The 11,770-nt window shown below is 43.7% G+C and overlaps 1 protein-coding gene across 1 annotated transcript; it reads left to right on the forward strand.

Annotated features, from left to right (window-relative positions):
- Positions 1-2,055: 2,055 nt before the first annotated feature.
- aldh5a1 (aldehyde dehydrogenase 5 family, member A1 (succinate-semialdehyde dehydrogenase)) lies at positions 2,056-11,429 on the forward strand (the record flags this gene model as incomplete). Its single annotated transcript, XM_083678898.1, is given in 11 exon segments — positions 2,056-2,117; positions 2,119-2,491; positions 3,352-3,435; positions 3,853-4,023; positions 5,188-5,304; positions 5,457-5,600; positions 5,732-5,875; positions 6,128-6,286; positions 6,959-7,122; positions 9,317-9,375; positions 9,591-11,429. Coding segments are annotated over 11 exon segments (1,689 nt in total). The 3' UTR covers positions 9,803-11,429.
- Between the last annotated feature and the right edge of the window lie 341 nt (positions 11,430-11,770).

The raw sequence follows: 11,770 nt of genomic DNA on the forward strand, positions 1-11,770 counted from the left end.
TTGCTGTGGCTCTCCTAAAATTAGTTACTCAATAAGATCAAGTTACTCAATAAGTTAAGATAAGCCCATCTCAGTGCAAGGATAATAGTTTGTCGTTAGGGTTTGGGTGAATTTGGAATTAATATCTTTGTCTTCAAGTTAATAAATAAAATCAAGTTACTCAATAAGTTAAGATAAGCCCATCTCAGTGCAAGGATAATAGTTTGTCGTTAGGGTTTGGGTGAATTTGGAATTAATATCTTTGTCTTCATAGGGTCCCTGATTTGAATATGAATCAGTTACACAGTGTTGATTAGGATGTCACCACCAACTCAGTGAATTCCTCAATTTTCTCTTGGTCCTGACAAACTCCCCAGCCCCTGCCAGTGATAAACATCCCCATAACATGATGTAGTTTCTACTATTCTATTCTTCACACGGGACATTGTGTGAAAACAGCCACTTTTCCAGCCACCTTTTTTCTGGATTATGGATTTGAACTATTTTCATTAAGGGATTCCTTCTGGCCACTTGGTTCTAGACCAGTTTTGTAGAGTGACTGGGATGATGATGTCCCATCACTGTTTTTCCCTCTCAGTCATTCTACTTTGTATATACACTCACTGAGCACTTTATTAGAAACACGATACTAATACTGGGTAGGGCCTCCCTTTGCTCTCAAATCAGCCTCAATTCTTCGTGGCATTGATTCCACAAGATGTTGGAAACATTTCTTTGAGATTCTGGTCCATGATGACATGATTGCATCGCGCAATTCCTGCAGGTTTTTCAGGGGCACTTTCAAGCTGTGAATCTCCCATTCTACCACATTCTAAAGGTGTTCTATTGGATTCAGATCCGGTGGGAAGGCCACTGAAGAACACTGAACTCATTGTTATGTTAATGAACCAGTTTGAGATGACTTTTGCTTTGTGACATGGTGTATTATCATGCTGGAAGTAGCCATTAGAAGATGGGTAAACTGTGGCCATGAAGGGATGCATGTGGTCAGCAACAATACTCAAATAGGCTGTGGCATTCAAGAGATGATTGATTGCTATTAACGGGCCCAAAGTGTGCCAAGAAAACACACCATTACACCACCTCCACCATTAGAAGGTGTACAGGTGTTCCTAATAAAGGGCTTGGTGAGTGTTTATATTTTAAGGTCCAGCATGTACTTTTGCATGTTGCTGCCCCTGCTGGCCACATTGAAAAGGTTATACATTCAAAAAATGAGTAATGAAAATAAATGTTTGCATTTGAGCTAATTTTAGGTGAGCCTCAGCTAGGGGTGTATATTTTTCCTTTTTAATAAATGTAAATGTTTTTTGAATGTTTCTTCCACTTTGAAACTGTCTAGTAGACTTTGAGGTAACAACATTTGGAATCTTTGGAATGACCCTGAAATGGCCCGAAGTAGAGCGTTTGGAGTAAAATCATTAGCCTTCACTCCTTGTAGACGTACATGCTTGTTGACTGCATTCGGTTTGCATAATCAACATTTGTATATGATATGCACATTTGATGTTAATTTAATCCTTCATTATGATCAAATAAGTCCTCCATAGAGCTAATTTAAAGTCAATCATAGATTGACTCCTACTCATATGGGACAATAATCCTACGTAATAATCCTACTCATATGGGACAACTTCCATTTTGAGATAATGAGATCCGATCAGAATGAATGGAACCTTTTTTATTGGGCCAATGTACCATCATAGACTTTGGCTACTACTCGTTGATAACAGTGTGTATCACTGCATGACAAGTGTGTAGCCAGGTCTGTTGGGGAGGTTTGGACGTTACGAACGTTCAGTGTCTGTCATCTGGACGAAGGAGTCATCAAATTGCATTTGTATTTGCGACGTTCTGATCTTTTACTACATCCCTGGTGAGTATTACTATTAGACTTAGACCAGCATAACAAACTAGCAGAGATGTTTTTCAGCAGGATTTTCTTTAGCGAGTTAGGTCCATCGGCTAACCCTAACCTGTCACTATCGGTTAATGTGTAGTTTAAGTTGAACGAACATCAAAAGACTCTTAATAATGATCGAGTAACATATTGTAATGTGCATGATCACGTGTTTAATACGACCGCCTTCTAGACTGGTTCAAACTCGACGCGTCCGGGGTAGTCTTATTGAAATTCAGTCCTGTCACTGCATGCAAGAGCATTCCACTTGCAATTTCTCGTGGACAAAGCTCGTTTCGCGCAATGGGTAGTTTCTGTCTGCTAAGAAGTCGCTGTTACCTCCGCCAGGTTTTGCCCGGCCTCCCCGCTGTCATGCATCGGCAGTACAGCCTCGACATTTCCGCAAAGCTTCTCCGAACGCAGGCCTATGTGGACGGCCGCTGGATCTCTGCTCCCTCGTCCTTTCCAGTATTGGATCCAGCGACTGGGGAAGAGATTGCGAAAGTCACAGACTGCGGTCCAAATGAGGCCAAAGAGGCTGTCAACGCAGCTTACAAGGCATTCTACTCTTGGAAACAACACACAGCGAAGGTACTGTATGTTTTATTGTTACTTTCAGTGTGGCGTTAACTGAGCAGCAATTTGTCATGCATTGAACGTGGCTCACTGTCTAGTGACCACAGCAGGTGATGTGTTAGCTATGTTGAAGGCAGAATGCTGCTCTGCAACATCACTGACTCCCTCATGTGAGATGCATGGTTGTGTTAATGAATGCATTAATGAACATCAACACTACACTGCCCTCCATATCTATTTCTCACCGAAACTATGTGCATGTATCTAAACTAGCCTGCTACTCCCGGAATATCTTGCATAAACCAGGAAGTACCTGTGCAATGTTATATCAATCTCATCCAACATGAATAATGCCATTTTTATCAAAGATAACAATGCAACTATTCGATGTGTGTGTGTGTGTATCCTGCAATAGCTTACAAAGTGTTATTGCTGTCCATGAATGATCATACAATTATTAAACTTGACCCCTCTCCCCCATCTAATACATCACTAAGCAAAGCATCCATTGAAGAATAGCAAAGTCCAACATCTTATGTTGTCCTTATTTTTGAAAGGATCCTGTTCTTCCCAGTTTTATCCTGAGTCAAGATGGTTTCACTGCACAGTATTTTTTTCCACTCTGTGCAGCCAACACTCCCTCCCCATCTCTTCTATTATCCCTCATGCAAATGCAGGCCTACTGATGTTGTGCATGGAGACCAATGCTTGTGCTTCAGCTTGAGTGAGCGTTTAGGCCGCAGTCAGAGGCACTCACAATCAAGACACCATGCACTCAGACGATGGCACGCATATAGCCGTATGAAATCCTTTCTCTGTCATAAAGGACGACAGTGCTTCACTGCTTCCTGTTTTTTGTTTGTCTCCTTTCCCAGGAAAGAAGTGTCCTCCTGAGGAAATGGTATGATCTGTTGACGCTGCATAGGGAGGACCTGGCCAAGCTGATCACATTTGAGTGTGTGAGTATTGTCTTGTTGTGTTAGCTTGCCATAATGAGCAGGTTTAAAGTCAGCTTTGTTAGATGCACAGGGTAGCTTGTGCCAGCCTGATGGGTTAAAGTCCAGCACTCACTGTATCTGGCTGGCACCTAATATATTATTATTATTATTATTATTATTATATATATTAATACTGTTTATAACGCTATAACAGGAGGTGTCAAACCTTTCTCTTTCCGAGGCGAGGAGATTCCGTGAAAAATCATCAGAGATGATCATTCCATCACATTGAAACTGCTAGTTGAATGAATACTCATGATGTGATGTTTTGAATAACGTTGACTTTGAATGTGTGTCGAACAATACAGTAGTGAGTTTGGAATAGTAATTTGGTCTTAAGGGGGCTAAGATTTTTAATTGTGGTGTCGCGTTTCTCAGGGGAAGCCCATGAAGGAGTCCCTGGGAGAGATCGCCTACGCCGCCTCGTTCCTGGAGTGGTTCTCTGAGGAGGCGCGGCGCGTCTACGGCGATGTCGTCCCTGCCCCTGCCAAGGACCGCAAGATCCTGCTGCTCAAACAGCCGGTGGGCGTGGCCGCCATCATCACCCCGGTGAGTATTGCCGTAACGCTTTGCAATTCCTACGGAAGCCTGACATAAACTGTTATAACACCTGGCCCCTCATTACGCCTTTGTGAGCAGTGACACGGAGAGAGGGTGTGTAAGAGATAGGGCAGCTTTTGGTCAAATGTTACAATGCCCAAAAAATTATTTTTGTCACTCCAGTAACACTAACATCCATTATCTTGCTAGTGGTTAGTTGATCCCTAAATGCTATCTGTGTGTCAACACCTGATACAATACCCAGTGTTACCCTATTAGCTAATGACTGGAATATATTTGTCACCCCTGTAACGCCAACCAATGTGAACCTTTTAGCTAGGCAGTATGGTAAATTTAAAGACATATAAGGGTTGTAATCCCACACCTAGGGGAAAAGGTCACAAGAAAACAGATGGTCCTAGAATATTTGGAGAATGCAGGCAGAAGGGGTAAGGTCAGATTGAGGGGTTTGATATAGGTGAAGAAAAGAAAGGATCTAAAGCTGCAGAAACCAGGATAGAGTAATTTAAAAGTTAGGGTAAATAAGTCATAAACAAAGTTGTAAACAGCCAGAACAAAAGGCTTTTGAAATCAGCCAGGCTCATCAAGATTTAGGTAGACAAAGAGACGCCAGGGCAGGTGGGGGAGCCCACCTTGATGACGAAATGTAATTCTTGAATGTTATTGGTGTATGTAGACAGGAACTAGAAGTTTGTTGAATGGAGGGTGTTGACCTATGTGATGTCTATAAAAAGACAGGTAACGGAAGTGGAAAGGGTGTTCAACTTTGCAAATCTGAAACGGCTTCTTTCTCTGTGAATAAAGTCTCTGAATGAATCAACAGCTCTGGTTAACGGTATGTTATTTCAAAATACCATTATTTAAATTCTACGACAGCAGTGATAGATTGTAAGAACGAATATATGAACATAAGGCAGGATACTAACATCATATGGTCAGGGTGTGATTTGTGGAGTGGACAAGTACGGGAAGGTAGTGGAAAAGTACGGGAAGGTATGAGGGTCAGGGTCCTGGGCTTTATGGCAGGTGACCTTTTGTTAGGAAACTAGGTGGAATCTCACAGCAGTGGTGAGTAGACCCTAGGTGTCATCTCCATAACATTTATTACCGTTGTCGTCTTTGTAACCATCGTCCCTCCTCTCCCCTCTACAGTGGAACTTCCCTAGTGCCATGATCACCAGGAAGGTTGGTGCTGCCCTGGCTGCCGGCTGCACCGTCGTGGTTAAACCTGCCGAGGACACGCCCCTTTCTGCCCTGGCGTTAGCTGAGGTCAGTGCCTCTGTTGCCCATGACAACACCCACTGCCTCTGTATTGGGACTCCTCTTCAGATCTCCTTACCTTCAAAGCCACTTATCAGAACAGTAAAAACAGTTGGGATTTGAAGTGTGACTAACTTGTGTGTGAGCATGTGTGTCTACAGCTGGCGGACCAGGCGGGCATCCCTGCAGGGGTGTTTAACGTGGTGCCCTGTTCCAGGGAGAACACCCCCTCTGTGGGTGAGGTCATCTGCACAGACCACATGGTGGGGAAGGTCTCCTTCACTGGCTCAACCGCCACTGGCAAGGTAAGGAAAGCCAGGAAATGGCTGAAGAGTCCACATTACATTATGACTTGTTGTGGGTGTTTCATTTTTCCAGCGAAAGGCCCACGAAAGACCCACCTTTCTGACCAGTCCTCCTCCTCCTCCATCCCCAGATTTTGTTGAAGCACGCCGCTGACACCGTCAAGAGGGTTTCCATGGAGCTGGGCGGCCACGCCCCCTTCATAGTGTTTGACAGCGCAGATTTGGACAAGGCTGTGATGGGAGCCATGAACTCCAAGTTCAGGAACTCAGGACAGGTACAGACACACAAAGAAAATGGCATGTTTTTATTTGATTTTATTCAACCTCTGTTTGAGGCCCCATTGAAGTCTGAGGGCCTCTTCTTTTAATAGAGAGAACTGGCTTAGATGGTGGCTCTAGTATAAAACATCTGACATGGATTCCCACAGTCTGGGAGACAAGACACTGTGATCCCTAATGCTCTTTCACTTTCCCCCCCCCTATTTCCTGTTCCTGTTTCCTGGCATACCCTCTGACTCCATCCACAGACGTGTGTGTGCTCCAACCGCTTCCTGGTCCAGAGTGGGATCCACGACCGCTTCATTGAGAGGCTGGGGAAGGCCATGGACACAGAGCTCCGTGTGGGCCACGGCTCTGACCCCAACACCACCCAGGGACCCCTCATCAACGTCCGCGCCGCAGAGAAGGTAACCTGCACGCGTGGGGGGGGGGGGGGGGGGGGGTTCTGAGGGCTTGAGTTGACTGTAGAGGGCTCTGGTGTATGTATTCAACTCGTTTATTCAAAAATACAAAATGGCTGTATCTTAGGAGTTAGGAGTTTATTATATAATATAAGTGGTTAATTGTGGGTAGCACATAGGAGCGTATCCTACATCATGTATCGGTATAATACCTGGATCGCATGTGCAGCGAAGTTTGGTTAGGAGTTTATTATATAATATAAGTGGTTAATTGTGGGTAGCACATAGGAGCGTATCCTACATCATGTATCGGTATAATACCTGGATCGCATGTGCAGCGAAGTTTGAGCAAATCAGACTTGCGGTTTATTTGTTTAAGGTGTTTCCAAAAATCTGAATCTGGGCTGGGCTTTTTACCAAAATGTATTATTACAGCGCCAATGGGTTCCATTTGTGGTTTATGGTGAAAATGGACTTTCATATTGACAAAATAGATTTTTGAACAGTCAGTTGTTGAGATACATGGCAAGGGGCCCGAGTAATAATAAGTACTCCTTCAGGCTTGGACCCCTAAACATGTCCCTAAGGACACTGAGGAGTGAAGTGTGCCTCAATATCACTTGGACAACTGTTTATAATGCAGATTCAGTAAAGTCTTTCTCCCCCCCCAACCCACAGGTGGAGCACCAGGTAACGGAAGCTGTGTCGCGGGGAGCCAAGGTGCTGAGGGGAGGCAAGCGTCTGGAGGGCTCCTTCATGCAGCCCACCCTGCTGGGGGACGTCACCACTGACATGCTTTGTACCAAGGAGGAGACCTTCGGCCCCCTGCTGCCCGTCATCAGGTCAGTTCAGAGCAATCTCAGGCAGCCAGAACTTCAATTTATCCCAAAAAAAGAAAAAAGAAAGGGTGGGGCACTGAAATACCTTGATACATTTACATTTTACGGCATTTAGCAGACGCCTTTATCCAAAGCGACTTACAACAAATACATTTGACCAAGTAAGTGAATCATCTATCCATCAGTCATCATAAGAAAAATTAATCTATGCTAGGACCAGGGGCTACTGGCAGTCACAATGCTAGATTTTTTTATTTTTAAAATGTATTTACAGGAGAGAAACTTGCACAGGGGTGTAGTGGGGATGAAGAGGTATTTAGGAGGGACAGTTAAGATGTAGCCTGAAGAGATGGGTCTTCAATCTACGGCGGGGCGCCAGGACAGTGAAAAGCTGTGACCGAGTAGCGCGGCTGCTGTATCCATGTAGAGGCAGCGGTGCCAGGCGGCCAGCCGAGGTGGAAGAGCGGAGTGATCGGGCAGGGGTTTAGGGGCTGACCATTGCTTGCAAGTACAGAGGGGCTGTTCCCTTTGCCGCCCATAGGCGAGCACCAGGGTCTTGAATCTGATGCTAGATGCTACCGGGAGCCAGTGAAGGGTGTGAAGGAGGGAGGTGACATGGGAGAATTTGGGGAGATTGAACACCAGACGGGTGGCAGCATTCTGGATGAGTTGCACAGGCCTGATGGCAGAGGCAGGGAGCCCGGCCAAGAGCGCGTTGCAGTAGTCAAGGCGAGAGATCACAAGTGTTTGGACCAAAAGTTGTGCTGCTTCTCTGGTGAGGAATGGACGTATCCTTCTGATGTTGTAGAGGAAGAATCTACTGGAGCGTGCTGTCGCTGTGATGTTCGCCACACAGGATAAGTGGTTGTCAAGGATCACCCCAAGTCTCTTGGCTGTCTGGGAGGAGGTAACAGTAGAGTTCTCTACTGTGCTGGAGAAGTCTTGGAGAGGGCAGGCTTTCCCCAGGAGGAAGAGCAGCTCAGTCTTGTTAAGACTTTTCTTGAGGTGGTGGGCTGACATCCAACCGGAAATGTCTGCAAGACACGCAGAGACACGTGTTGCCACCTGTGACTCAGAAGGGGGGAAAGAGAGAAAGAGTTGAGTGTCATCTGCGTAGCAGTGGTAGGAGAAACCATGTGAGGAAATTACAGAGCCAAGAGTTTTGGTATAGAGGGAGAACAGTAAGGGCCCTAGGACAGAGCCCTGGGGGACCCCAGTGGTGAGGGAAGTAAAAAAAGAAGTGGCCAAGCTGACCTGGTGGACGATAGATGTGAACAACATCAGGGGTTTGACAGGGGAGGTGACAGAAACGGCATGGAACTCAAAGGTGGGTATGGACTGGTGTGACAGGGGAAGGACATTATGTGACCACTTAGGTGAGAAGAGGAGTCCTGTGCCTCCCCCTTGACCAGAGAGTCTAGGGGAATGAGAAAAGGAGTAGGCATCAGAGAGGGCTGCCGGAGTAGCTGTGTTATCCAGTGTAATCCATGTCTCTGTGAGGGCAAGGAAGTGGAGAGACATGAAGCAGGCATAAGCTGAGATAGCCTCTGCTTTCTGGACCACTGACTGGCAATTCCAAAGTCCTCCCGTGACGGTGAGGTCGTGGTCAGTTGAGCATGATGAGTAGATTAGATTGGAATGGTTGCGAGGGGAGGTGTAGCGTCGATGTGTCCTCCTGAGGGATGAAATAACAGGAATGGGGTGAAAGCACATTGTGATATTTGCCGATATAGAGAGAGAGGGTTTGTGGGCAATACAAAATGTAAATAGCGCACAATACACTCAGAGTAGTGAAAAAATAAACTAATAAAATAAAAATACTTAGTAGTTTGGCCTTCCTCGATGGACTACAGATTGACTCCTTTGTCTTTGATACCATGTATGTGCCATAGGATGGGGCAATGGAGCATTTATAACCATATTACTTTGTATTTAAAATGGGTGGTTGAAATATCACTTTTGGAAATCACTCAAAAATATGATTGAAAAAGAAGACATAACTGACATTGGATGCTGCTGTTATTGATGTCATGAAGCAGGAAGTTGCCCCATTGTGTATAATGAGTACAGCATACAACCACTGATAATTTATCATCTCTCCTGGATAAATGGCACAAGGTACAATGACAGCAGTAACACCAACCACTAACTATATCAAGTAAACATTTTGGATTGTTGTTGTGTTCTCCTTTGTCAGGTTTAACACAGAGGAGGAAGCACTTGCCATTGCCAATGCGTCTCATGTGGGTTTAGCAGGTGAGCGTACAGTTTCTTTTTTTTGGCTCCATGCTTATGAGTTTACTGTACCTTGCTGTCATGCCTAAAACACTTGAAGCAAGAATGACACAATAACTTCTTACACATTCTGTATTGTATTGTCTTAATCATTATCAATGTATAATGAATAAAGTACAACTCTACTCTCATATGAACCGATGATATATCATACTTTTTGTTTTCTCTCCTCCCAGGCTACTTCTACTCCCAGGACATCAGCCAGATCTGGCGGGTGGCGGAGCACCTGGAGGTGGGCTTAGTGGGGGTCAACGAGGGCCTCCTCTCCACCCCGGAGGCCTCCTTCGGCGGGGTTAAACAGTCGGGCCTGGGCCGCGAGGGCTCGAAGTACGGTATTGAGGAGTACCTGGATGTCAAGTACATGTGCTTCGGAGGCCTGACCCCCTGAACCAGAGTGGACCCCTTACAGTACTCCCCCTTCCGCCTACACTTGGGAGTTAGGGGATATTACTGGACTCGCTCAAGGTAGAAGTTGCCTGTAACTACAGATCTATAATCGGATTGCCCCTAATCTACCCTTAATCCTACCTAAATTATTAGGGGGATGAAAGAATGTTACATTTATTTACATTTATGGCATTTAGCAGCCTTTATCCAAAGCGACTTACAACAAATATCAAATAAATAAACCAATATTTGATCCAGTATCAGTGGTTACGGGCAACTTTTACCTGATCTCCTGATACCTTCTCAGTTAGGTGGGGGTTAGTGAAGGTGAAGGAGGTGTGTGGAAAAGGGAAGGTTCTAGTTAATTACTCCTATTTGACACAGGAAAAAAACAACAACAATGGACGACAATCAAATATGATTCCTTCATAAATTACTGTGATTCTGATCTTCTGCATATTTAGTAAATTGAGTGAGTGACTCGAGAAGAGGCTTACTCGCTCAGACACAGAAATAAATTGTGAAGTAATTGTAATTTGTCATTTGCAGCTCAGCTTAATTTTGAGTGCTTGAGGCTGATATAGGATGGTATACAGTATTGACAAATATTTGAAGTTGGCATTGTCTTGTACTTTTGTGTTTTGAAGGCCAAACCCTGTCTTCAGGTAAGCATTTGCTTTGTGAAAATCCTCCAATGACACCTATACATTATTTACGTGGGATGTCAATTCATGCACGTTTCTCAATTTGGGTTTAGGCCTTAATGTATGGAGACGGTACTAACATGAGGCCTAGCATAGAGATGGGTCACTATGATAAGCACTGAATTTTTAGCAAATGTGCTTTGATAGCAAGATTATTAAAAACGCACAAGACTTTGTCTGTTAAGGGAAATGTATTTATATTTCAGCTGCTTCATAAAAAGGAGCATGGCTGTAAGCACATTTCTGCAGTTCTGTGGTAACCTAGATGTATTAGAAATGTCATACGATGAATAAAATGTAATGATTTTATGAATTACAATATTTTTGTAACAGTGAGGTAATTATAACTGTGAGGCTAAAACGTTAGAATTAAATGTATTGTAATTTATTTTGAACTGTCCTAACTACTACAAAACAAAATATATTGTAGACAATGCTGCTTAACCAGTATAGTTTGTTGTTGTAGATGTTAGCTTGTCTTCTATCGCCTTAATGATATTTAGATAAGTGGGGAGAATTACATGCAGTATCTGAGACTGCAATCTAAATGTTGTGTTGTTCTCTTCAACTAAAGTTATGTCTTCTGTTAACGTTGTCCCGTAAGTGCCATCTGAATAGTTTTGTTAATTCTGTTTTATAGTCATGTCATTCTCTGTGTAAAAAAGGTATTTCTAACCACTGTAAATATGAATGAGGTGCCTCTGAAAATTAAAAAAATTACTGTGAAACATGTCCTTGCCTGTTAAACAATGTGTTTTGGAGCATTTAAAACTGTGAAATGTATGCTCAGAGTGGTCAAAGAAAATTGGATGCATTTGTTTATTTTTGGTGACACGTTATCTAAAAAGACATCGGTTACTGTATGACTGTATGGAAACAAATACCAATGATTGAGTGAGTGACATAATGGAATAGGTATTGAAATAAAACAACACATTGGAAATTGGCTTGGCTATTAGTATCACCATCCAGTCAGTAGATATATAATTTCTAATGATATGAAAACAGGAAATGTAATGCCACAATTGTAAATGTAAAGTAACCATTGAGCATGCTCATGTCACCTGTTATTCTGTATCAATCAATCCATGGTTACCTTTGTAGTAACGTTACGCATGAATTGAGCGTGAACCCCGCTTTTCTTAACTGTCATTGTCGAGCACTGTACAGTATTCAACACCTTTTACCAAACACCTCAACATTCTCTCAAACCTTAACAGACACATGCATCTTCTCTTCTTCCCACCCTTCTTTCATCCCATCCC

The sequence above is a fragment of the Argentina silus genome, assembly GCF_951799395.1.
Source record: "Argentina silus genome assembly, chromosome: 10".
NCBI classification, from domain to species: domain Eukaryota; kingdom Metazoa; phylum Chordata; class Actinopteri; order Argentiniformes; family Argentinidae; genus Argentina; species Argentina silus.